The 25358-nt window shown below is 56.8% G+C and overlaps 3 protein-coding genes across 15 annotated transcripts in view; 2 read left to right on the forward strand and 1 right to left on the reverse strand.

Moving 5' to 3' along the window:
• The first annotated feature begins 33 nt into the window (after positions 1 to 33).
• RNF214 (ring finger protein 214) lies at positions 34 to 6255 on the forward strand. Of its 3 annotated transcripts, none has more exons than XM_080631549.1 (15): positions 34 to 186; positions 255 to 444; positions 533 to 592; positions 919 to 1059; positions 1223 to 1362; positions 2184 to 2252; positions 2717 to 2847; positions 3070 to 3158; positions 3591 to 3681; positions 4064 to 4162; positions 4494 to 4866; positions 4991 to 5126; positions 5227 to 5334; positions 5525 to 5620; positions 6001 to 6255. In XM_080631549.1, the coding sequence occupies exons 1-15, from the start codon at positions 95 to 97 to the stop codon at positions 6064 to 6066; spliced, it is 1881 nt and encodes a 626-aa protein (XP_080487675.1). In that variant the 5' UTR covers positions 34 to 94; the 3' UTR covers positions 6067 to 6255. The 3 variants fall into 3 exon arrangements, with proteins under 3 accessions (XP_080487675.1, XP_080487676.1, XP_080487677.1); XM_080631550.1 differs by having other exon boundaries at positions 2717 to 2813; positions 4490 to 4866; XM_080631551.1 differs by lacking the exon at positions 5227 to 5334.
• Positions 6256 to 6381: 126 nt separating this feature from the next.
• Positions 6382 to 13263, reverse strand: BACE1 (beta-secretase 1). The gene is made up of 10 exons (XM_080631552.1): positions 12920 to 13263; positions 10706 to 10794; positions 10384 to 10600; positions 10050 to 10187; positions 9814 to 9948; positions 9589 to 9690; positions 9296 to 9445; positions 9042 to 9213; positions 8686 to 8959; positions 6382 to 7046 (listed from the first exon to the last, which is right to left on the reverse strand). The coding sequence occupies exons 1-9, from the start codon at positions 13157 to 13159 to the stop codon at positions 8718 to 8720; spliced, it is 1485 nt and encodes a 494-aa protein (XP_080487678.1). The 5' UTR covers positions 13160 to 13263; the 3' UTR covers positions 6382 to 7046; positions 8686 to 8717.
• A 344-nt stretch (positions 13264 to 13607) lies between these two features.
• Positions 13608 to 25358, forward strand: part of CEP164 (centrosomal protein 164) — a 28757-nt gene continuing 17006 nt past the window's right edge. For 6 of the 11 annotated variants that reach the window (XR_013958204.1, XM_080631723.1, XM_080631719.1 and 3 more), the window contains exons 1-11: positions 13614 to 13716; positions 14118 to 14211; positions 14539 to 14650; positions 14952 to 15162; positions 16623 to 16784; positions 17549 to 17677; positions 18061 to 18138; positions 20528 to 20647; positions 22770 to 23210; positions 24600 to 24674; positions 24891 to 24974. Coding sequence is in view for 10 of the 11 variants with exons in the window: in XM_080631723.1 (XP_080487849.1) it covers positions 14118 to 14211; positions 14539 to 14650; positions 14952 to 15162; positions 16623 to 16784; positions 17549 to 17677; positions 18061 to 18138; positions 20528 to 20647; positions 22770 to 23210; positions 24600 to 24674; positions 24891 to 24974 (1506 nt within the window). In the remaining variant the exon portion in view is untranslated. Of the gene's footprint in view, positions 13717 to 14117; positions 14212 to 14538; positions 14651 to 14951; positions 15163 to 16622; positions 16785 to 17548; positions 17678 to 18060; positions 18139 to 20527; positions 20648 to 22769; positions 23211 to 24599; positions 24675 to 24890; positions 24975 to 25358 lie in introns of all 11 variants that reach the window. The other 5 variants (XM_080631727.1, XM_080631722.1, XM_080631725.1 and 2 more) reach the window with 5 other exon arrangements.

Below are 25358 nucleotides of genomic sequence, written 5' to 3' on the forward strand. Positions count from 1 at the left end.
CCGCGCCGCTCTGTAGCGGAAGGGGCGGTGCGGGCCGTGGTGTCCGCTCCGCTCCGCGCCGCTCCGGGCCGGGCCCGGCCCTGCCGCACGCCCCATGGCGCTGGAGCAGGCGCCCACCGACGGCCCCGCCGCCGCGCCCGCCCCGCCGCGCCTCTGCGAGCCCGGCCCCACCGCGCCGCCCGACAGGTAGGTGCTGGGCCCGGCGCGCCGGGGCGGGGGGCAGCGGCCGAGCACCGACCTGTTTGTTCGCACAGCGGCAGCGCGCTCGCCGCCCCGGACAGCCCCGGCGAGGCGGCGCCGGCCGGGCCCGGCGCGGAGGCGGAGCTGGTGGCGGCCGGCGGTGAGGGCGAGCCCGGGCCCGGCGGCGCGGAGGCCGGCGGCGCGGCGGAGGAGCCCGGCCCCGAGGCGGCCCCGGCCAGGCCGTCGCAGAACATCGCGGTGCAGGTGGGTGCCGCCGGTGTTGCTCCGGGCCGTGTGGTGACCGGGTCTGGCCCGTGTGGGTGATGCTGATGGCAGCGATCTCCCATCACAGACTGACTTCAAGGCGGCCGACATGGATGTGAACACGGATCAGGACATAGAGAAGAACCTGGTGGGTATCGCTGCTGTGCCCGGTGGAGGAACTGGAGCTCTTCCCGCAGGCTGTCTATAGCCATCAGTACACCAGCCATGGGGTTCTTGGGCTCTGCTCATTAAAGGCGGATGCACAGTCCCAGCTCAGCTTTGGGCTGTGCCTCCCTTGGTCTTTGCCCATCTAGAGCCTGAGCTTTGAAAGCAGAAGGCATTTCACTGTGCCTTCTGCTTGACCATGGCACATCCTGGGCTCCTACCCATTGCTGAGTGTTCCGTGTGTGGCCGTCCTCTTGTTAGCGCAAGGGACGGGGAAGGTTCTCCCTCTATTGCCACCCTGTGCTGCAGGACAAGATGATGTCTGAGAGGGCGTTGCTGAAGGAGCGCTACCAGGAGGTGCTGGACAAACAGAGGCAAGTGGAGAACCAGCTGCAGGTACAGCTAAAGCAGCTCCAGCAGCGGAGGGAGGAAGAGATGAAGAACCACCAGGTATTTGGCACAGTCCTCTCTTTGTCTCACCTCCCTTAGCACTGCTCTTACCCAACTGAGGTGGCTGCTTTGGCCTCATTGATTAAAATCAGAATGGATTTAGAACCAAAACCCATACTTGGTAATTTTGCTCTTTATTTGCATGGTGTTTGTTTGACTCTAGGAGATCCTGAGGGCGATTCAAGACGTTACAATCAAGAGAGAAGAGACAAAGAAGAAGATGGAGAAAGAGAAGAAAGAATTCCTGCAGAAAGAGCAGGATCTGAAGGCAGAAATTGAGAAACTCTGTGAGAAAGGCAGAAGGTATTTGGATGGACAAGAAAGTGTTTGTGGGGGAGGCACTGCTTAACCCTGATGCGCACCTGATTAAGTAAAACAGGATCACTGGAAGCAGGGTTTTGGTGAGTGGTTTTGGACAGGCCTGTTTGGTTCTGGAGGGTTCTGCCACAAACACAGCACCAGTGGTTTACAGACATCTCCAAGCGGGTTTGGGGCAGTGGGGCATTGCTTTGCTGGTTCGGTGTACGGGTGGACAGTGCTTGGCAAGGGTAATGTGCAGTTCGGCTCCACTGCTGCCGTCTCAGTGCTGGAGCAGGGTCTCATGGGGCTTTCCAAGGCTCTGCTGTAATACAGGCTGCGTGCTTGGGGCAAAGAACCTCTCTGCGTTGGGGTTCTAATGCAAGAAAGACACAAGTTATTTGTACAGATGTGAAGGTTCTTTTGGGTGTTGAACCTGCACTTTACGAAGCCATCCTGTCACATCACCAAGGGCTGATGTTTCTTACTCTGAAGGCTCGGTGATGGTTTGGGATAACGCTGCTTTAGTAACAGCCCCAAGAACACAGCTGCTGTTCCCCCCAGTTGCAGAGCTGTGTTGGCAGCACGGCACAGCTCCCCACAGCAGGCGCTGGTTCTATGCCACACTCTTTGTGCAGTGTCATGATACAGCAGAATCTTTGCCCTGGAGGATGTGAGTGGTTGCTTTCAAATGGTTTTTGAATGGGGCAGCCTCCAGGTGTGGAGTGAGGAGCGTCCTGTGCCAGTGAGCTGTTCACGCTGGGGTTCAGGGCTGGGGATAACCCCTCCACAGCTGTGACTCCACTTCTCCTTTCTCCCCTGTACAGGTTGCTGAAGGAGCAGGAGGAGAAGGAGAACAAGATTGCGTCGCTGATTGCAGAGCAGTCTGATGAGAAGTGAGGCCCTTCCCGCGTTGACACTGCTGCGTTCTCTTTTCCTTCCAGCCACTTGGCCTCAGAATGAATCCAATGCTGCTGGCGGGGTGGGCTGCAGAGAGCGCTCCAGCAGTGCTGCCTGGGTTTTACCTCCTCCTCCAGCAGCCCTGTCTCTGCAGTAAATCCTCCTTGGTCCTGGTCACAAACAGGCTCCTGGATACTTGTGACATAAAGATCCCATAGGATTAGAGTTTGTGCTCAGGGGACTGACTTGGCTGTAACTGCTACCTCTGAGTGAATTCCAGCTTCCCAGTCAGGGCACTCCTATTCTCTGTGTGCTTCCCACAGCTGCACAGCTGCTCTCAACTCTGGCACACTTGGGTGTGTTAAAGCTGGGCAGAGAAGCTCCAGAGCAGGGGGAGTTGGTCAGCTCTTCTGCTCCACGCCATTCCAGAGCCTGAGCTGGCTTTTGTTCCTGTCTGCAGGCAGCTGTGGGAGATGGAGCTGGATAAGCTGAAGAACCAGCACAATGAGATCAACAGGAACATTCTTGAGGAGACAGAACGGGCCTGGAAGGCAGAGGTGACGTCTGACCTGCAGACAGGTGTTGAGGAGGGTCTGTCTGAGATCCCAGATCGTTAATGAATGATCGTGTGAAGTGAGAGGGGGTGCAGTACGAGGCTGTCCCCTCGCTGTGGGACAAGAGAAGGGATAAACAAGTATCAGTGCAGTAAACCTGAGTCTGGAGTGGTGCCTGGTGCCCTCAGCATGGCTCAGTGAGGAGGTGGTGGTCCAAGGAGAAACAAGGGAGCACAAGAATTGCCCCTCTCTCTGCTAGATCCTGTCTCTGGAGAGCCGGAAGGAGCTGCTCGTGTTGAAACTAGAAGAGGCAGAAAAAGAAGCAGAGCTGCACCTCACCTACCTCAAGTAAGTCCGTGCAGCCCCAGAAAGGGCAGGTAACTCGTGTCCCTGTGTGCCCATCTCCTCTTCCTCTTTACCTACACTGGCGGTTTGGCTCCAATCAAGGTTTCCTGTGGTTTGCTTACTAAATTCATGTTATTTAGTCATGTTGCAAAGCAAGGATACGTGGGGCTGTGCTTATTGCTCATTGCTGTTTGCCTCCTGAACATGTGCTGTGCCCTAGATGAGTGCTGTGGGCACAATGTTGAGCCCGTGTCCTTGTGTCTGTCCACCAGATCAATGCACTCTGGTGGCACCATGTGCTCTCCTCTTGCGGGGTGTGAGCCCCTCTTCCCACCAGCTGAGGAGGGGGATGCAGGAGCCTTTGGGGGTGACCTGTTCCCGCTGTGCTGCCCGGTAGAGTGCGGTGCCGGTGGCAGAGCGTAGCTGTGCTTGCAGGTCTGCGCCACCCACGCTGGAGACCATGAGGCCGAAGCAGGAGTGGGAGATGAGGCTCAACAGGATACGAATGACCAAGGAAAGTGTCCGAGTAAGTCCCCAGGCTCCCAGCCTGACACTGGGCAGCTCTTTGCACTGGTGCTACTTCGTGTGGAGTTACAGCCCTTTTTGGGAGAGGACCAAGATGTGTGTCCAAAAGCCTGGCACTGCCTGTGTAAACAGCAGCGGAGATTGTCTGCTGCAACTTCAGGCTTGTGTGTGAACAAGCCCCATGGGGATGGAAGCTATTAATGGAGAGGCAGTTACTCTGTTTCTCCTGTCAGGTCCTTTTCATTCCCTGACTCCTGTGGAACCAGAGGGTGTCCAGGGTAGGGCCTGCGGCCGTCCTGGGGCTGGTGATGCTCTGCCCAGGCAGAGGAATCTGCCTCAACAGACTCTTCCCAAAGCTCATCTGTTTCTGTGCTCTGGGCTAGGATCAGTTCAACGACCACATTCAGATGGTGAGGAACGGAACCAAGCTGAGCAGTCTCCCACAGATCCCCACGCCAACGCTGCCCCCTCCACCCTCAGAGGTGAGTGTCTCTCCAGCCCTGCACAGATGTGTTTGCACTGCAGGGAGGTCCCTGTGACACTCAGGCCTGTACCTGGCTCTGCCTGTGCTGCGTGCATTGATGGAGGCTGGGGGGGACTGTGTCTCCTGGAGGCCTGTGCTTGTCCTCTGTCTGTGCCTCCCTGCAGAGGAGGGGAAGGGTCCCTTCCCCTTGCCTTCAGGAGCAGAGCCACCAGTGCCTGTGGTTCAGTGCTGCTCCCGCCTGGCTGGGGAGGAGGGCGCTCAGCCCTGCTTTCCGATGGGTTTATTCTAACCAGCCTTTTCCTCGCCGCCTGTTTTTCTTTCTCAGACAGATTTCATGCTGACGGCATTCCAGCCCAACCCCTCCCTTACTCCCAGGCTCCCGTTCCCCATCGGACCGGTCCCCATGCCCATGGTCATGCCGAGCGCTGATCCCCGGGCACTCTCCTTTCCCCTCCTGAACCCTGCCATCTCCAGGCCCAACCAGCCCTCCCCTCCGCTGCCCGCTTCCCAGGGAAGGAACAGCCCCGTGGTGGCCTCGCTGATGGGCACGCACAGCCCTCATGTGGCCCCCACGGCCTCCATCCCACCGCCGCCGGGGCTGGCAGGTGTCAGCGTCGCTCCCGAGTTCCACAGGCTGCAGCCGGCCGACAAGCTGGAAAAGCTCCTGGACAAGCTGTTGACCCGGTTCCCGCAGTGCAACAAGTGCGTGCCTGCTGGTGTCCTTCCTGGGGGGGGCTGTGCTGAGGGCACGCTGCTCTTGCTGGGATGTGGGGTGCCCCACAGGCTGGCGGCGCTGGGAGCTCTTAGCAGGCTGCTGTCCACGCAGGGCCCAGCTCACCAACATCCTGCAGCAGATCAAGACTGCCCGGAGGACCATGGCGGGCCTGACCATGGAAGAGCTGAACCAGCTCGTGGCGGCCAAGCTGGCGGAGCAGCAGGAGCGGGCGGCGACCGGAGCTCAGGTGGGAATGGGATGCTTGCGTGACTCTAGCTTTCCCTTGGGAAACTCATCTGTCCTTTCCTTCCGGGCTTCTCTGAGGTGCCTTGTTTCCCTTGCTGCAGCCTCTCAGCCGGATCAGGGCACCCATGTTCTCTGCCCCCCTGCCCCAGATCAGCACACCCATGTTCCTGCCCCCGGCCCAGGTGGCTTACCCCGGAACAGCGGCACATGTAAGGCTTTTGGGCTTTCCTGGAGCACTTTGCCGTCCCCATGGAAGTCAGAGGGAGGAGGAATTGGTCGCACTTCAGCCCTGGCTGCAGCTGGTGGGATGAGCAGCTGGAGTGTGGAATATGGGATCTGAGCTGGGGTGGCTGACTTCTGTTCCCTGTCTCCTTTCTGTCCCTTCACTGCTCGTCCCAGACCCCGGCTGCCTGCAAGCTGTGTCTCATGTGCCAGAAGCTGGTGCAGCCCGGTGACCTTCACCCCATGGCCTGCTCGCACGTGCTGCACAAGGAGGTGAGTGCTCCCACACTGTGCTGTGTGTTCCTCGTCACGCTTCCTAGTGCTGATTCCCTCCTGGGGCCCTGGGTGTGTGTAGCGAGTCCCTGTGGTACTGAGAGCTTGCCTGGAGCAGGATGTGACCAATAAACAACTCTGCATCCTCTCATCCCTCCTTCCTGTGCTCCGAGCTGGGCAAATGGTGTATTGAGGGAGGTCTGATGGTCCTGGTGGCATGAAGGGGGTCCCTCCATGGGGTGGCCTCAGGATGGAGGCTGTCACCATGGCATGGAGGAAACCATCCCTTAAAGTGAGTGCCCTGGGCCGCGCTGCTCAGGGAGGAGCGGTCACAGCACATGTACGTTGTGCTGTGGCTCTTGAGTCACGCTCTCTTCCAGTGCATCAAGTTCTGGGCCCAAACCAACACGAACGACACTTGCCCCTTCTGTCCAAGCCTCAAATGACGCTACTGGAAGAGAGCGGTCCCGCGAGAGGAGTTGCTGTGAATAGACAGGATCAGTTCTAAGATTTCTACAGTTCTATATTTATACGGCCATGTATACACATGTACATTTTTATTATATAGGTAATGTGTGTATAGAAAGTCTGTATACATACAAATTCATAAATAAAGTGTGTATATTATGCAGTGACCTGGTGCTGCTCCTCCCTTCTGAGCTCGCAGCCTCGCTGCCTTTCTCTTGAGTGGGGACAGACAGCCTGGGATGCGGATGCTCCCCATAACCACCTCTTCTTGCCAAGCGGCTGCTCCAGGCTGGCATTCCTGGAGCTCTGTGCTTGCCACAAGCCATTCCCCCCACAGGACACCTCACTGCCCCATGCCCCAGCCATCGCCCAGCACTGGGCAATGAACAGCTTCCAGGCGAGCAGCAGCTTTTGTGGTCTCTTTTTTAATGTAATAATAATTTACCGTGGTAACATTCATTGTTCTTACATAGACAATAGGTTACAGAGTACTGGGGCCTGCAGCGAGAGCGGCGGTACCTGTCCTGTCCCCATGGCCCTCCTGTGGGGCAGAGCCTGTGCCTGGTGCTGCAGCTCGGGGGCACCATCCTGCTGCTCTTCCCTGTCTCTCTTCTGCTTCCTGCTGAAGCCCGGGCTGACGCGCCGACCCTTCTCCATGGATTTCGGTGGGGTTTCGAGGTGCTCAGCACCACTTCAGATCTCACACTGGCTCTGTAGCATTTCCCCCCTTTATTTGCAGTCTGTGGCACAGATTGAGCCCCTGGGGTGCAGCACGCCGGGGTCTGGCCACAACCCATGTATCCTAGGCAGCCGCTTGCCAGCGCGGGTTAAGGCAGTGTTCCAGCACGGAGTCCCGGCTCCTGGGCAGACAGGTCCATGCGCTGTCCCGCGCTGCAGCAGCAGGGCTGGATGGTTGCAGGTTTGGAGCCAGGCATGGCGCGGGCACTGCTTGCAAGCGCTGCTGGTGAAGCGGGTGCATGGAACGGGCTGTGGTGGTGGCTGATCCTACCCTGCACCCGTCTCCTCCTCCCACCTCGCACTGGCTCCCTTGCAGCTTTCCCAAAGCACTGCGTGACTGCAGGAGCGGCTTTCCAAGCTTTCCACGGGGTGGTTCCAGCAGCCCTGCCCTGCCCGAGCTGCCACCTCGGCCCCAGCACCACAGGGAGCCCCATCTTTTGCTCACTGAGGAATGCTGCCCTTGAACGGGTGAAGTTTAGTGTTTACAACAAAGCACTTGCCTGTCAGAGGCAGAGCAGCCGGGAACTACGGCATTCCCAACTGCCTGCAGCCCCAGGGGAAGGGGCCTGCACCAGCAGGTTTGTCCCCAGGGACCAAGAATGCCTCCCTGCGCTGGCGGAACACAGTGAGGACAAAAGTGCCTCCTGTGCTCAGTGTCCATTCTGCTCTCTGCGTTCCCCATCCTCTTGCGTCCCTCTGGTTCCATCACCACCTCCTCCAAAACCAGCTCTGCCCACCTCCCATCCACAAAGGGCTCCTGCAGGACGCTGCTGAGCGCGCCCTGGCCATGGGTTGAGGCCAAGGCCCCAGGACTGAGCAGAGACTAAAGAGATTTAGAAAAACCCAACCCCAACCCCTTGATGTTGGGGCTGGAGCAGTTGAATTTCAGCGCTGGAATTAAAAATAGAGCTATATGTGTGTATGGTACAGGTGAGAAGCTGGGGCGCGGCGTGGGACCCGCTATATACAGGCTGATGGGCGCAGCTGCACTACCAGTGACTCGCATCAGATATATAAAAAAGAAATAAATACAAGTGGGTTTAAAAAAGAAGGAATGCTGCAGTCCCAGGGCTGTGGGTGCCTGCGCCTCGGGAGCAGCAGCCAGGGCTGGGGTACACAGACGAGGACGCAGAGGGAGCAGAGAGGAGCTGCTGTGCCCGGCCACAGGCTCGCTGGCAGTGAGGCAGGGCAGGGGCTGCGGCACGGGCTCCCCTATGGCTTTGAACGGGCGGGTGGGCTAGGGAGCACCGTGTCCTTCTGTCCCTCCCTGTGGGGCCAAGGCTGTTCCCATCCCCTTGGGAACGTGGCGAGCGAAAGCGGAGCGGGATGAGATGGTTGCGTGCTCCTGCCTGTCCCGAGGCAGCCGGGAGGCCAGAGAGCAGGGAGCCCTGCACTGGCAGCACTTGCACAGAGCAGGGGAAATGGCTCGAGCAGATGGTGTCCAGGGGAACAGGAGGATGGGAGGGAAAGCTCTGCCTCTGGCAGCTCCTGTCTGGGCAGCTCCAGGCTGGTCCTGTGTGGCTGTCTCCAAAAAGCCTGGGGCTGGGAGGCTCCAGAGATGTGAGCGCTGGAGTCTGGCTCAGCAGCTGTCCATGCAGGGAGCTGCACGGGGAGGCACGGCTGCAGCACAGTGCACACACGCACAGCTCCCTGCATGGAGAGCTGCAGGGTGGGCTGAGAAGGGACACTGCACAGGGATGGAGGGCGAAAGGGGACAGGCAGGGGGTGGCTCATCAGCGTGACTCCCCAACAGGCACAGCCTCCAGGGCCAGGAGGGTCTGTGCTCCCCATGCCGCTGCCCTGCTCCACGCTGCAGCCCCCAGAGCAAGGTCCTCCCTGCCCCTGCCCCACTGCCTCACCTGCACCCTGGGGTCGCCCCTGCGTTCCACCATCACTTCAGCAAGGATATGTCATCGGCGAAGTCATCGTGGTCCCGCCGCAGGCAGTGGAAGCAGCGCCACTGGAACACCATGAGGCAGAGGGGCAGCATGAAGAGAGCGCAGATGGCTGCCATCACGTAGGCGATGGTCATCAGGGTGGACTCGTCCGTCTGCGGGATGTTGTAGCCGCAGTCCTCCATGTTGGAGTGCAGGTAAGGCCCCTCCACCGCGGCTGTCCGGAACTCGTCGTGCACTGAGGGGGCAAAAGGCAGGGCCATGGTCACTGCAGGCCCACATCCCCTCCGCCGCTCCCTCCCTGCAGGCCCAGCCCTCACCATGGCAGGCGCTGACAGCGAAGCCAATGCGCTTGCGGGCACGGTCGAAGACCACATAGAAGCCCTCCATGATCACAGCGCCCATGACGGTGCCCGTGGAGGACTGGGAGATGGCGAACTTGTAGCAGTCGTCCTGAGAGGTGGCCACGTCCTCCACGGGGCGCAGGTATTGCTGCAGGGAGAGAGATGGCAGCAGGAATGGGGCAGGCAGCTGCGCCCACCCAGCAGCAGTACTAGGCAGGGGCAGTGCTCACCTGGGGCAGGATGGTGATCCGGAAGGACTGGTTGGTGGCCTCCCCCATCAGGTAGAGGGACAGGACGGGGAAGATGTGCCAGGGGGTGGTGCCAACCTGCCAGCAAACCAGCTGCTCCCCCAGCCAGAAGCCATCCGGGAACTTCTCCGTCTGCAGAGGGAAGGGAGGTGAGCAGAGCCGTGCCAGGCAAGCAGCATTGATGCTCAGGCTGGTGACAGGCAGCCGTGCTGCCCGCAGCCCTGTGCTGGCGCAGGGACGTGCCCACAGGGGAGGGAAGGATGGGTTTCACTGACCGAAGAAGCTGTTTTGATGGATTTCACCGCAGCCTCAAACACCTTCTTTGGCAGCCTGAGGTTGGTGGTCCCGCTGTCCACGATACTCTTGTCATAGTTGTACTGGGGGCAGAGGAGGAAGGCCCGAGATGCAGACCCCAGCCTTGCCCCCCTCCCAAAGCCCCTCAGCAGGAAAGTGGAGGCTCCAGCAGCAGTGACAAAGCAAGTGCCCTGCTGTCCCCTCACCTCTTTGCAGTCCATGTTCAGGTCCTGCCCATTGACCTCCAGCTTGACGATGATGACCTCGTAGTACCACTCCTTCCTGATGGGTGTGTACCAGATGTCACCCATGTACAGTGAGCGGTCGATGCCACCAATGATCTGCAGCAGGGACAGAAAGGGGATGCCACGGTGCCCTGCCAGCTCCAATGGGGGCACATCCCACGTGGGCCTCCCTGGTGCTCCTGCAGCAGAGCACTCACCATGCTGCCTCCCACCGATGCCAGCGCCTCAGTTTCATTGGGGGAGAAGCCTGCCCCGCAAAGCTGGAGGGAGAAGATGTTGGGCACTCGGGTCTGCTTCACCAGGGAGTCAAAGAAGGGCTCCAGGCTGTCGTCCGGCTGGTGCGAGGAGAAAGCAGAGGCAGGACAGGGATGTCAGTGCCATCCCTCCTCCAGGGGCTCTCCATGCCCAGGGGAGCTCCCACTGCTGGGACTGTGCCCCCCGCAGGGACCCCGGCTCTGTGTGCTGCTGGAGCTCAAGGTCAACAGCACAGCTGGAAGCTGGGCCCCTGGGACTGAGCAGAGCAGGGCTCACCCGGGCAATCTCAGCGTATGCCAGCCCCAGGATCCCTTCCCAGTTGGAGCCATTGATGAAGAATTTGTCTGACTCGGTGATGGCAGCGATGTTGGCTCTGACGGTGACGTTGGGGCCGTGGGGAATGGTGACAAGGTCGGTGCCCAGCTCCCCTTCCCACTTGCCCTGGGTGTAGGGCACATACACACCCTTCCGCAGGTCGCGGTAGGTGCTGGACCTGCAATGGCATCAAAGAGCTGTGTGGACCCATGCTGTCCAAGAAGGGACAGCACGGGGCCAGGCCTGCATCCCTGTGCTCTCTGTGTTCCCCCAGCATACTTACAGCTGCCGCTGGTAGTATCTCCGGAGGAAGGGGTGAGGTGCAGCTCCGACAGCAAAGTTACTGCTCCCTGTGTCCACCAGGATGTTCAGCTGGAGAAGGAAGAGCCACGGATTGTCAGACTGCAGTGGGACCCTGCTGTACCATCCACCCGCCTCTGTCTGGCTCTGCAGGTGAGTGGTGCTTCCCTAGTCCCACGGCAGGCACACGGTGGCTGTTGTACCATGTGCATGTGTGGGGCTGGAGGAGGCAGCAGCGAGAGGGGGTCCCTGCATCCCCTCGCTGGGAAACCTGATTTGCTCCCAAAGCTGGTTGGAGGATTGATGGCCCAGCACTGCGCACCGCTGGCTCCGCTAATCGGCCACCCATATGCTGAGCTCTGCTCCCGGTTCCCTTCTGCCTGTGCCTGGGATTACCAGCTCAGGCAGGGGTTGGCAAACATCCTGCCCCCAGCTGAACCCTGCCTGCAGCACCAGCACCACGGGGCTTTGGCCCTTAATCTGTGGAGCAGAGGGAAGAGGAGGAGGGTGATGAGCTTGCGCTCATCGCAGAAGCACTGGGCTACAGCTACTGAAGCCTCCTGCACAGCGCACTGACAACGGTGGCTGCAGGCAGCATGTGCTGGGGGGACAGGGACAGGTCCCCCGACCCCAGGCTGCCGTCTGTCCCAGGGGGACATTGCAGGACATGGGTAAGGATCAGAGCTGCACGTTTGCCCCCTTGGGTGAGCACCAGGAGCTGCTGGGACCCCACTGCACATCCCAACCTTCCCATGGCAACGCAGCATCTCCAGCCCTGGCTGCTGCACGGGGACCATTCCCAGGGTAGCTCTGTTTGATCAGTGGGTAGGGGCCATCTGCTCCACCCAGAGATGGGTTTCCCAGGAGAAAGCCCTGCGGAGCTGACGTTGCGGGGAGAGGAGGATGCAGGTGGCAGGGAGGGACTTTGCTGTCATCGCAGAGAAGGTGAAAGGTGGGAGGGAGATGGAGTAGGGGGCACAGTGGGGTGACCAGATTGCATGTGTGCCTTTGAGAAAGATGCACACACCCCTATGGATAGACATGTTCCCTGTTCTCCTGCATATGCACAGCCATGGCTCTCTTCTTTCACGTGAATCTCTTAATTCCATTGCAGTGCCTGGAGGAATCCAGCTCAGCGCACACACACGCGCCTGCACACGCACCACTTTCACGTCTGGATGGAGTCCAAGGCTGGAAGATGCTGCCCAAAAGGGTGAGCGGATTGGGAGTGCCCTGGAAACAGGTGGTTCACAGGGCAATTGTGTGGCAGCTGCGACACGTGGCAGGAGATGATGAAATCCCATTGGAAATGAGATGTTAGGAATAATCTCCTCCCTTTCCCCCTCAGCATCCCCAGGCACGCAGGGACACCACGAGACCTGATTCCTGCCTTCCTCCCCTGTCCATGGTTCACATCCCACCTGTGTTGCTCTCTCCCACCATGTGCTGTGCTGGATGGAGCTGGCTCAAGGGGAGAAGCCAGCCTTTATCTCAGACGCTGCGTGGGCTCTGCATGTTCTGGCAGCACCAGCCTTTGTGGCGGGTGGGAGGCGTGCGGGAACCAGCCCTGTGCTGGAATGTGGACCCTGGAGCACAGGCCCGATGTGCTGCAGGCAGCAGTAGGTGATGGTGTGTGCACAAAGGATTCAGCAGCAGGAATCGGGGTGAGCTCACCCATAAAAGAGGGGAGGAGCTGGTCCAGGCAGCACCTCAGCACCCATCCTGTCCCTAGCACAGGGGCGGATGGTGCCACACACGGGAGCTCTTGGACACAAGGGATGCTGCTGAACTGATGGAGCAGAGCCTGGTGATGCACCGGCTCTGCCCTGCGGGCATCCCTGCCTCCCCGCGCTTCCCATGGCCCTGCTGCAGCCACGACCTGCAGCCAGCCCCACAGACAGCAACCTCTGGCGCAGCCCCCGGCTCCGGAGGAGCCAGGCTTGGTGCTGGCACATGCTCGCAGCCGGGCGACGCTGACAGGCGCAGGCAGCCCTGCCAGCCCCTCGCCGCCCACAGCCGTGCGGCAGCATCCTTCGGCTGGCAGCAGGGATGGATGCATGGCTGGATGCATGGATGCAGCCCGGCACGCACAGCACCGAGAGGCCGCCGCAGCACACCCGGTTCCGTGGGTGACCTTCGGCTCCTCCCGTTGGCCCCGCTGCCGGCCACCCCCCCGCCCCGTGGCGGATGTCCCTACCTTCTGCGGGGGGCTGCCCACCGTCATCTCCACGTAGTAGCCCTGCCCGGACTTGCCCCGCAGGTTGTCGATCATGTCGACGAAGCCGCCGCCGCCGCGCGCGGCCTCCTCCGGCGCCCGGCGCGCCCGGGGACCCGGTGGCGGGGCCGCGCCGCCCCGCAGCGGCAGCCGGATGCGCGGCGGGGCCGGGAGGGCGCCCGCCCCCAGCCACAGCAGCAGCCAGGGCCAGGCGGCAGCCATGGCCGCGGCCCGGACAGCCCTGCTCCCCGCGGGGAACGGTGCCTATGGGGCCCGCAGCGCCCCGCGCCTCGGCCGGGCGGCCGCGCCGGGGCCGAGCGGGGCGGCGGGCATGGCGGCGCGGCGCTCCCCGCCCCGGAAAGCGCGATCGCGCCCGCCCGCCCCCCGCCCGCCGGCGGAAGCGGTTGGGGCCGCAGCCCCGCGCGGCTCCCGCGGCCTCCCCGCAGCCCCCGGGCCCGGCTGCAGCCCGGCCCGGCGCGGGGGCAGCGGCGGGGCCGAGGTGGGCCGCGGGCCGGGGCGACGCGTCGCCATGGCAACTGGCGGTGGGGGCCCGCCCAGCCCGCACTACAGCCCCCGGCAGGCGCCGCCGCTTTTGTACGTCACGCAGCCTTCAGCCAATCCGACGCCGGGTGGCCCGTGAGGACCAATGGCAGCTGGTCGGGGGCGGGCGTTAGCGCTGCCCGGGACCCGGATGTGACGGCGGCTCCAGGCAACCCGTGAGCGTCCGTGGAGGCGGTGACGGCGTGGCCGGGCCGTGGCCCGGGTCTCGGCCGTGCGGGGTGAGCTGCGGGGCCGGGGGGAGCGGGTGACCCGGGAACGGGGACCGGGAACGGCGCCCAACCCCGCCTTGAGGGACGGGAACGGATCTAGAGCGAGCCCCCGCATCCGGGACCGTTGATCGGGTCCGATCGCGGCGGGGGCGGCGCGGCGCTGCCTGGGCTCGGCGCGGCCCCGGGAATTAAGCCCGGGATTAACCGTTGCTCCTGAGCCCCCCTTTACATAAGGCTCTAAACCTGGCGCGCGCGGAGGCGGCGGCTCAGCGCCGGGCATGTGGGGCACGTCCTGCACCCGGAGTGCATCGCTGTGTGATAAAGATGCTCGGGCATCCCGGTCCCTGCTGGGACACCGGGTGCAGCTGATGATCACTGTGATTCCTATGTCTCTTCCTTCGTGCCGCCAGATGCAGAAAGCCATGGAAGAACCTGTGGTGCGCATTGGTGACCAGATCATCCTGGAAGAAAATTACGATGACACCTATGTTCCCAGTGAGCAAGGTAACGGATCCTGTCCTTCCAGGAGCTGGGATTCGTGCATGCAAGTCACTTCCAGTGTATTAAGAAGATAGGCACTGGGGAGAGTATGAAGGTAGAATAAATGGGATTTTATAGAAGACATTAGCTTTCTGGTTGTAAAGATAAATGCCATTTTGCAGTCTGCCTCCAGCCTGGCAGGGAACCATGGCACAGTGCGTCCACTGACACATGGGCCATGCTGGCAGCTCTGTTTCGCCTGGGTGCCCCTGTGGTTTAGTTGCGGAAATTGGCTTTATTGCATAGTGCCTGGTGCAGATCATCTCCACTGGCTCCTCTTCTGTTTTCCAGAAGTCCAGGATTATGCCCGGGCGATTGGGATCGACCCCAAGAAGGAGCCGGAGCTGCTGTGGTTGGCCAGGGAAGGCATCGTGGCTGTGTTACCGCCTGGGTGGAAGCCTTGGTGAGAGCTCTGTCAGTGGCTGGGTTCCTGCTCTTCGCTGCTCTGTGCTGCCCACATCAGTGGCAGTCTGATGGGGGCAATGCCACAGGAGATGTGCCTCCTGTGGATGCTTGGGTCTTTTTGGGGTGGTGGAATATAGGGAAAGAGCATTTGAGAAGTTGGATGTGGGCAATCTCTAGGAGAGCTGCTTCCTCGCACCAATGTGTCTTTGGGCTCTTGGTGATTCAGTAAGGATGTGCTGGAGCGTGCAGCTCTATCTATGTGTGCTCTTTCATCTTTTCATGGTGCTTTTGCCATTCAGCCAAGACATCACTGGTGAGATCTATTACTTCAACTTTGCTAATGGCCAATCCGTGTGGGACCACCCGTGTGATGATCACTACAGAGAGCTTGTCATTCAGGAGCGAGAGAAGCTGCTGGCATGTGGCAGCTTGAAAAAGAAAGAGAAGAAGAAGAAAGAAAAGAAAGAGAAGAAGAGCAAGAAGGAGAAGCAGTCGTTGAAGCAGCTTGCTGTGAGTAGACTCCACTTGCAGTGCTTCTGGGGAGGCTGGGCAGAGAGTTCACATGATAAATATATGCTTTTGGGAGAAGCAGAGGTAAGACTGCAGTCAAATTACCTGTTTGCTCTGTTCTGCCCAAACTCTTTGTCCGTAAATAATTGCCTCAGTTTAATAAGAAGTTACTGAATCTCCTGTTCTGAAGTAAGAAATGATCTGAAAGGTCAGTGTGTTTAATGTTAATGGATTGCTGTGCTGCTGGGGGTGCTCAGCTGCGGCTCCACCATGTCACTAACTCAGGTTTCCAGTTACCAGCATGTGGTAGTGCTCACTGATAAGAACTATGGCTATAAATATCAGATAAAGTGCAGATTACCCTGCAAGTTTTAATTAGCCCAATGGAAGCTGGTTTATCCTTCCTGAAGGACAGCTAACATCCTCTGCTCTGCATTAACTCGTCATTAATGGCCATCTGCAGAAAATAATCAGTGTGATTTATTCTGTTACAGTGGAATGTGTGATTTATTCTGTTGCCATTGCTGTGACAGTGACTTTGTGGAAGAAGGATTGGTGCACATTCATCTCCCTGCTCCTCAGCCTAAGAGTGATTTAGCTCTGCTTTCAATCTGCAGCCTGGTGCAGACACAGCGCAGAGGAGCTGTGATGTCTGAATGTGCACGTGCTCTGCTGGAGCATGAGCTGGCGTACGTGCTACAGAGAAAACCCTGGCATATGTGTGCTCCGAGCTGAACCTGTGCAGTGTGTCATGGGGTGGGAGCTCCATGATCATAGTCACGTTTCTGAGGGAGGATAACTTGATGTCTAACATGAGCTGCTCAGAGGGGAGGATGTTGGATGGCTCCTTGGGCTCTTGCTGCCCTTTGAAGGGGAGTGGTGTTTTCAGGAGCTTCTTGTGGATGTGCTGCAGCAGAGCTGCTTTGTGCTGTCTGTAACTTTTCCACTGATGTAAGATGAGGAAGCAGCCTGGATCTCTGTCTAAAAGGAGGTGGTAATTGCAGCCTGGGGAGAGTAGGAGGCTTCTTGCCATCAGAGTGGTTTCTCCTTCACTCATTTCATGCTGTGCAGGGCAGAAGGGGAGCTGCCCAGTTTGCCTTGGGTGCATGGCACTGGGTAAGAGCCCTCCCAGAGGGTGCTGTGTGTGGGTATGTGTGAGCTGGTGTGGTGGCTGTTGTTCTTGCTTTGGTTTGGAGTGATGCCCATTGATTTTCTGAACTGTCTTGCTGCTGTAAAGTAAATCACTGTATTCAGATGGGCCTTTGGAAGACAAAATGTGTGAGTAAATCAAAGTGTTTATCATGTGCTGGTCGTTGCTGGGTGTTTCATGTGCTGGTCGTTGCTGGGTGTTGGGTCTCACAGGTGGCTTTCAGTGGTGGTGGGTCTCATGTGGGCTTGGTCCTATATGTGGTGAGGAGCCGTGTCCTGTGCTGTGTCAGTGAGCCCTGTGCACATTCCAGCCCACAGGCATGCTGTTGGCGCCCGTGCAGGTGCCCCCGGGGGGCCTGGCCCCGCTGCGTGGGGTCCCACCACCCCTGCTCCCCGGCCTGCGCCCCAGCCCGCTCCCCCTGCAGCACAGCAGCCTCGTGCCTGCCGGCCTTGACACCGGAGCAGGGACACAGGTAAGGTCCTGGCTCTGGGAGCGTGCTGCAGAACATCTCGGGATGGGAACACTGAGAAGCATTTGTGATGTCTGTTAATCCCCACTTCCCTGCTGTCCCTCACCATACTGCTGTTCTCTTGCTGTTTCTAAGGAACCCAGTACTAAATCTGTGCTGAGCTTTCTTCTACTGTGATGAGCAGATTTAAAGAAAGAACTGTTTCAGTTCCTGTTGGCGGGAGAAGTCTGTTAAGTTCATCTTAGTAGGACATTGATTTGTGTGATATGCATTACAGATAATGTAATGTAATAAATCGTATTGTCCCTCAATTATTTGCTAAGAATAAGAAGTGAAAAGCAGAGTTTTCTGGATGAATGCAAGGTTTCCAAGCAGGTCAATCTTTTGAGAGGAAACAAAACCAGTGTAGTGCCAAACATACAGATCAACACCTTCACTGAAGGTTTGAGTCTGGCTAAGGCTTATCACTGGTGATTTCAAACACTTTGTTTTTATTATGGACGGAACCAGTGTTTTGAGGCACAGGCAGGTTTTGTAGCTCTCATCCTAGAGGACAGGACCCTCTTTGGTCTAAGGGACGGCATGGCCTCATAAGGAATATATGCTCTCCCAACTGGCCATGGCTCTGGCAGAACAAGGGTAGCAGCACAATCCTGAGCACCTTCTCGGAATTCAGCAGCTCCCCTGCTGTTGGCAGTGCCTCAGAGGGTTTGTATCTGCCCTTTCCCTTGGCTGTCCTCTCACCTCCCTCCTGTTTGACCCCACAGCCTGCAGAGACCTGTAAGGCCACCAATCAGATGAAGAAGTCGCTGGCCTTGGTCTGCGAAGAGGAGAGTTCCTTGAACCCAGGGGCTGTAGATAAAGGGAGAAGTGAAGAGGAAGAAAGTGAAAATGAGGTGGGTTGTGCCTTGGTTCTTAATGTGAGTCAGTAACTGTAGTGCAGGAGACCTCAAAGAATGAAAAGCTGATGCTGTGGTGGTTGACCGTAGCTGTTCCATTTGACTCAGGGCCTTACTTTGTGCTGCACTTCCTCTGTGTTGCTGTGTCACCAAAAAGCATCTAATCCTTTTCTGTCATGGTACTCCCTATAAGTCGCTGTCTGCCGTGAGGTAATTCCAAAATGAAGAGGCTGTAGGTGTGTTGCCTTGGAGCAGTGCTATAGCTTTACTGTCTTATTTTGAGGCTTAGGAACCCCCAGTGCCTCCTTCTGTGTGCTGGTGGGATTGCAGGGGTCAGAACCCAGTTTTGACCATTGCCGTTTTGCTTTTCAATACTTTAGAGTTCCCGTGAGACACGAGGACTGTTCAAAAACCTGCACATGGATGTCAGTGCCCTGGGAGGCAGCTTTGACTCGGAGGTAAGCCATTTGTGAGCAGGACCAACCTGGAGCAGGCTGATGGAGAGGGAGGCACAGCCGCAGGGTTTGGGGAGTGTATGAGAAGCCAGATGCGGTCTGCAGGGGACAGGGAGGTGTGTGTTGGAGGCAAATTTGTGCTTGAAGGAGGATGCTTGTGGTTTGGTGGGTGGGATTTGAGGAGATGGCGTCTTTGCCCATGTTGGAGCTTTGTTTCATTGTAAAGCAGAGAAATCTGAAGTGATGTAGGTGTGACAGGCAAGCTGGAGAAGGGCCCTTCAACAGCAGAAAGGTGAGAGCCTCGGAGCAGAGGTGCCACTGTGCTTGCTGTAGGAGGAAGGCTTGTTGAGGAAGGTTTGCTTCTGCACTGCTTATTTCAGTGAGTGTAGAAAGAAGTCTTGTTCTCAGCTGAAGTGGCAATGGTGGTATTGGGGAGAGCAGAGGGGAATGTGCTCTGGAAATGCCTTTCTCACACTTAGTTCCACAGGAATCTTAAACCTTTCATGTGGACTGCATGTGGTCACCTGAAAGCTGTTTTCTTTCTTCTTGCACTGCTGACATTCTGTGGCTGGGGCAGTGTCAGCAGCGACTTGAGGACATGTGTGGGCTCATGCAGACATTGCCTTTCCATGCCTCTTAGCAGTGATGAGGCTTAAGGTGACAAGAGCACAATGGGAAGTGCGTGGCAAGCAGCTCTGGTGATGCAGCCCGACGGTGCTGACATTAATCCTGTCTCACTGCTTTGAAATCCCGTTCCGCTGTCTGAAAGGCAAATTAATTTCTCTTAAAGTGTTTTACAGTATTTGCCTTATCCTGTTCACTGCACACAAAAACTAAGCTGTTCAAGGGCTTTGGTAGTGAACCCATTCGCAGTGCTGGGTGGAACTGCAAAGACTTATGCTGAAGTAGGGAGAAAGAAAGGGCTGACTCTCTGGTCTCCAAACAAGCAGCAGCCTTTCAGGATCCAGTTCATCACTGGAATGTTAACGTGTCCAGAACAGAGCAGTCTTGGCATTTCAGTGCAGGGCTTCAGGAACCTATTGTGAAATGGCAACTGCTGCCCAACAGCCAGGCTCAGTTAACCCAGATGGGGGATATCTTAGTCCTGATATTAGAACCCCACTGGAAAAGGTAATTCCGATGTGCTTCCATGAGGTGGCAGTAGAAAAGCATTCCTATGAGCGAGCCTAAGCCTGGTTCTCCAGCTCCTTTGCAAAACGGGAGGAAACGATTTGTAGAGCAAGACTTAAGGGGGCAAATCTAAGGTGTAATGGGGTGAAGTGATAAAAACCTCGTGGCCTCGTGTAAGCCTGTGCATCAAGGTCGAATACCTGTATTCAGAGAAAAGCAGCGTGAGGGTTTAGTGACTTGCTGAGATACAAGGATGTTGGGGGAGAGGGGAGGCTGCATTGAAAGTGGAATAAGTGTCTGGAGAGAGGGAAGAGAGGTGGAAAGGAATGCTGCCTCCCTCTGTGGCCTTTTCTGGAGCAAGGAGGGAGTTAGCTGGGAAAGAGGCAGTGCAAATGAAACCCAAGTCAAGTGCTGGGGACCTTGAGGTGTGAGGTTTATGTGTCCTTAGAATGTACTCTTAATGAGAGGGCCTCATGTAGAAAGCTTGGTTGGCTCGGCTTAGCTCTTGCCCGAACCCAGCTTTCTTGTCTTCTGAATTCCTGAGCTGGAATAGTCACTGCAGACACGTGAGACTCTGCCCTAACATACAGAGGGGCTTTGGGATACTGCTGGAAGGGGCAAGAGGAGAAAAAGGTCTGGAAGCACCTCTGGTGCCTGGGGACATGGTCGCGCAGCAGCAGAAGTGATCCCCTGCTGGCGTGCTTGCAGCCTGGGAGGTTTAGTGCTCTGCCTTCTGTCCAGGTCAGTCTCTGGATAAACACTGGGGGTCGGGGTCCTTTGTGTGGTGGGAAGTTGCCACAGGAGGCTGCTCTGTCAGATGGAGATGTGTGAACAGGAGCTGTCTGTAAATAAACACTGTGCAATAGGGCTTGTGGGGTACTGCCGAGATGCAGGGAGGAGAGCTGCTGCTTCCCAGGGAACAAAGACATCCATGAAACACCAGTGCAGGGATGACAGTGGAAGGGGAGGATGGCTCCTGTGTCCATAGCCTTGCTCTCTCCGTGCTGGGGGAGCGTGGCTGAGAACTGCTGTAGTGAGCTGCAGCAAAGCACACAGACAGAAAGGGTTTTGTTGGGGAACGTGGGCCTGGGAGCTGCTGAGCTCCTGTGAACTCCTTTCCCAAGCTGGAAAGCTGTTGAGCTGGAGGGCAGATGCCGTGGGTGAGACGCAGGGCTGTGACCTGTCACATCTGGATCACCTGAGCAGCTTGGAAAGGTGGTGTGAGCACTTTTGCTAGTGGATGCGTTACCTCACCCACTAGGAGAAGAGCAAAGCAGAGGAGGAAGATTGTGGCAGCTGGGTAGCTGATGCTGCTGATGCTGCTGAAGCTGATCTCCAGCACCGAAGGAGCCCTGCAGAAGAAGCTGGCAGCCTGAGAGAGGTGATGAGTGGCTCTGATATCATGGTTCTGTTCTCATGATGTCACTGAAGCTGTGCATGCAGTAGGCAGCTTTGAGTGTTGTGGTGTGTACCTGGTAGCTGCTTGGTTTGTTTCTTTTGCTGGTTATTGTATTACATGCATGGAGGGAGGTGTAAACTTAATACCCCAGGGCAAATGCTACCCAGATGAGGTCTGTCAAACCTCACTTCCTGTGGACTTCAGTGAATCGTGCTCTTTGAGATGAGCAGGATTCAGTTTTGGGGACTGCTGTTCATCCTGATGGTTCATCTCTGCATCAGATGCCTTTCCCAAAGCTGGTCCTGTTGGTACTGCTGTGCTTTTCTCCAGGCTTGTGCTGATCACTGGAAGTCTGGACATGAGGATTTGATGGGCAGAGATTTCACATCAGTTAGTGTCAGCTGCAGGGAAAATGTGTTACAGCTTGTGAAAAGATCAGCGAAAGCCAATTATATCCTGACTGACTTATCCCAGCCCTGAAATCCATAGAAAATCCATAGCCTGTTTGTGCACGGGGAAAACCTCCCTCCTCCTCCACCTGTATGCCTGATTGGCAGAGCTCTTCCAGAGAGTTGCATTTGTGATCATTGAGGTGTAATGCTAACAAAAGCTTTGTCTGTTTCTGTGCTTAAAGCAGGATTCTACCAGCTAAAGAGATTATGCTGGGATGTTTTAGTAACTGAGGTAAACTTGCCTGGAGAGAAGCCCTTGTGTGCACAGTGTTACCGGAGTCATTGGTATACTCTGTTGTGGCATTGTGCTCCTCAAAGGGAAGTGTCTCCGTACTGTTTTACATGCACATCTGTGTATATAAACCTCATTGCTCTCATCGGGCACACCTTTCCTTGGGCGCTGTCAGATGTCCTGAAGAGAGGTCTCAAGGAGCAAAGCAAGCCTGTCCCAACTTTCCAGGTGCCCTTGACCCCAGATAAAAGTGAGGACTGCTTCAGTGTTACTGCCGTGGAGCAGTGCCTCTCACACCAGCCTATCTGGGTTCAGGACTTCAGGTGCTATCAAGCCTTTGTGGCTGGCTGGTGGGTCAGTGGTGTGTGTTCGAACCTCTGCTGGGCAGGCACCACACTGGAAAGGGGCCGTAGACTTTGGTTTGAATCGCAGGTGGGGCTCTGGGCTGCAGCTCTTTGGGTACCTGGTGCTGAGGTTTCTCTGTTGTCCTGATGGATGCTGATGGATGGTGCTCTCAGCCCTGGGGAGGTCCCACAGACCACCACTGGGCTGGGAGAGGCTCTGTGAGTGCGCTGCAGCTCCGGGTTTCAAGCTGACAGCATTCCAGTTGCACTCTGATAAAAATACATCGTTAAAATATGCGGTCTGTGTGTGGTACATGCTGTACACAGGATGCAGCTAATGTTTGACAAGACACCACAGCATTAATAAAACAGTGAGAAAGTGGGACGTGCTAGCAGTTTTGTTCGCATGCTGATGAGGGAACCTTTTCCTGCTTCCTCCTGGCTGTCGTGCTTGTTCTCATGAGCTGCGTGGCCTCCCCACTGCTGGAGAGGCACCTGAACCTCGTGGTGACCAAGCTTTAATGTGGGATTGTGTTCTCTTTGAGTGTGCTGTGTCAGTCACAGCCCTCTTCTGAGCTCAGAGCTTAAACTGGTGCCCGCTCTCCGGTTTGTCCCACTGAGAGCGGGGATGCTTGCAGCTTGTCTGCTGCTCTCTGCTTGATTTCAGGCAGAAGTTAAAGGTCCAGTACCAGCCTCTTGGAAATTCCCATCTCTCACTGAACAGATGAAGGGTGGAAGCAGAAATGGGTCTCCTGCAGAGCATGCAGGGTGCTCCCAGGGCTGATGGACCTAGGGCAACCACAGCTACCTTTTCTGCCCTGAGCCCCTGTGGATAGATGTCCACAACAGGTTAACAAACAGAACCAAAACCCAAACAACTCTGAGCCCAGCAGATGAGTGTGTTTATCCTAATGGAGTTCCTTGTCTTTGAAAGGGACTTTGTGAAAAGAAATCAAACTGGTCTGGAAGTCACCCAAAGCTCTGTGACTTTGCTGTAGCTGCTTCTGACTGCTGCATCCTCCCAGAGAGGGGGTAAAGGATGTTGTAGCTATAATTGTGTTTGACTTGCTGCCTAGAAGGAGTCTGTAAAATCCAGACGTGCTGAAGAAGGGCAAGAGTTTTCCTTGGATTCTGATGACGCATGCCCTCCGACTCCCGTTGAAGTCCTTGGTGATGCCGACAGCAGCCTGTCTGACCACAACAAGGATGAGCCTGGTGGGAAACACACTGGGAATGACCTACTGGGCAAGCCCAATCCTGAGGTGGAATGTGACATCTCTGCTGCTGCTGAGCTGCCGCAGTCCCTGGGGGAAAGGAGTGCAGCAGGAGTAGATATGCCCAGTGGTCCTGGGCCACCTCGAGGTGCATCTCCAGCTGCTGAACCTGCTGAGGGAGACCAGCAGGTAAACCTGGCTTCTCCCATTGACCCCCTGTCTGTGGGTGAAGAGGCGGTGAATGAAATGAGGGAAGAAGCAGCAGCTGATCTGGAAGCAGACAGCAAGCTGGATGCTGGCGAAGTAAGAGACCTCCCTGCGTGGTTGGGTTTGGTGTGGAAGCTGCCGTGCCTGTTCCTGTTGCCTTGTAAGGCCCTGCTTCAGCAAAGCTCTTGGAGCACTTACGTGTCTTCTGTGAAGGCAGCGTAAGCGCTTTCCTAGGCAGCAGGGTGTTCCTGGGGGGTGGCACAAGTGCTCTGAATTCCCAGATCAGCATCTTTAGCACTGAGCTGGGAAATCGTTCTGTTCTGCATGCACAAAGTGCTGTCCAAAGCAACCGACAGGCAGAAACCCTGGACTGAGACGCGGGTTTCGAGTCTTGGAGGAGAAATAAGTCTCAGCTTTCAGTGCTGCCATCTGTACTAAGCAAGCAGGTTTATAATGAAGTTCACACTAAGCCCAGCTGTCCGTGCTGCTTTGTTTCTCTCCTTCTGTTGTTTCTCTCAGCTTATGCAGAGATGGGACAAAAGTGTAAAGTGAGCTGCCAGCCGTGATACTCGCAGCTCCGGAGGGATGCGATGGGAGGTGCGGGTCAGAGTGGGAAGGACGGTACCTGGGGGCTGGCTCGGAGCTGCAGCTCTCATCTGTGAGCATGATGCCTCCCTGCCTGCAGCTTTCCTAGGAGGAGGAGAAGCAGCTAGAAGCAGGGTAGCTGATTGTGCCATCTCTGGCACCGTCGAGCGTCACAAGGTGCAGATGGGTTCCTGGCCTGGCCCCTGCAACTGGGGTGCCAGACAGACACATGCTCTGGTTCAGTGTCTTCCAGAAACGCTAGAATATGAGAGCTGATAAACTCCCTCCTTCCAGTCTAGCTTTGTTCCTGCTGATTTTGATGATTTTTCTAGTTCCATTGCCGTGTAACATCCTTAAGAGATGATAAGGGATAAAACTGAGCCTGGAAAACACATTCTGTCCCAAACAGCTGGAAGTTGAAAGCTTTGCTTTTACACTTACCTGCCCACTTGCTTTATGCATCTGGGTAGCTCTGCTGAAGTCAGCAGGGTTCTGCGGGTGTTCACACTGAACAGAGGAGCCCTTGCTGCAGTTAGACATGCCAAGGTGTACCTTTAAAGACCTTTTAAGACCATGGTACTGTTCTGTGTGGCTTTACCGATTTGTGTGGTGGGCTCGGGAGCTCTCGGAGCTACAGAGATCTGTGCAGAAGGAGCAAAGCAGAGGAAGCAAGTGCCTTTTGTCACGGGTATTTGAGGAGCACTTCTTTGCCCTCCCCAGTCCCCTCTCCTGCCCTTGTCCCCCTATGATGTTTTGTGCTTGTCTCGTGGGTCACTATATTATGGAGAGGCCAGATTTGTCTTCCCACATCGGTTGTCACCTTGTTGGGAATACTGGTGTGAAGCTGCAGGGGTAGGACGTGGACAGGCTCTAACACAGGTCTCCTCTTGGCTTTCAAAGACATCAGAGGCCAGCGACTGTGTGGAGGACTTGCAAGTCTCTAACTGCTTGGACCGTGAGGTGATGTGGCCTGTGGTGAGTCCCTAAAAGCTCCTTGTCCCTTGGGTGGGACACATGGTGCCACGCGTGCCTGCAGGACTGGGGTAGCCGTCTCCTGTGTTCTGTAACCTGTGCTATTGGTTTCAATAGCTGTGTTCCAAGCTGTGTGAGGATTTGGGTCCAGCCTCAGGGTCTCTGGCCAAACATGTGTGTGCTCATCGGCCGCTGACCCTTTCCTCCTTTCTGCTTTAGGACATGGGCATCAAGAGCTGGCTTTCTGAGCAGGTACCAGATGTGGAGGATCTGTCTGCTGCTGTGGACAGCCCCATGTGCAAGGTCAGTTCTCGATGTGTGATCAGGGACCAGTCTGGATCAAATACTGCCTTGTGGTGCAGCAGTAACAGGATGATGCTGTTGGCACAGGGGCTTTGCAGAGGGAAACACAAGTGATGTGCTCGGAGTCAGGGGTTACAGCAGTGCTACCGGTGCATTGGTTTGTCTGCAGAGATGGGATGCAGGTATCTGCAGAAGGAACAAACTTTGAGTACAGGTGGCTTGTGAGGGCTGCAGCATGTAATCTCACACGTGAGCTTCCCCTGCCCCAGGAGGTCAATGGCTTTCCAAGGGAATGGTGGGAAGTTGAGCCTCTTTCCTTTTGTAGGTTTGTTCCTTTCTTTCCCTTAAGCAGATGGGAAGGATTTGTGTACCAGAACACAAGCG

The sequence above is a fragment of the Psittacula echo genome (assembly GCF_963264785.1).
Source record: "Psittacula echo genome assembly, chromosome: 18".
NCBI classification, from domain to species: domain Eukaryota; kingdom Metazoa; phylum Chordata; class Aves; order Psittaciformes; family Psittacidae; genus Psittacula; species Psittacula echo.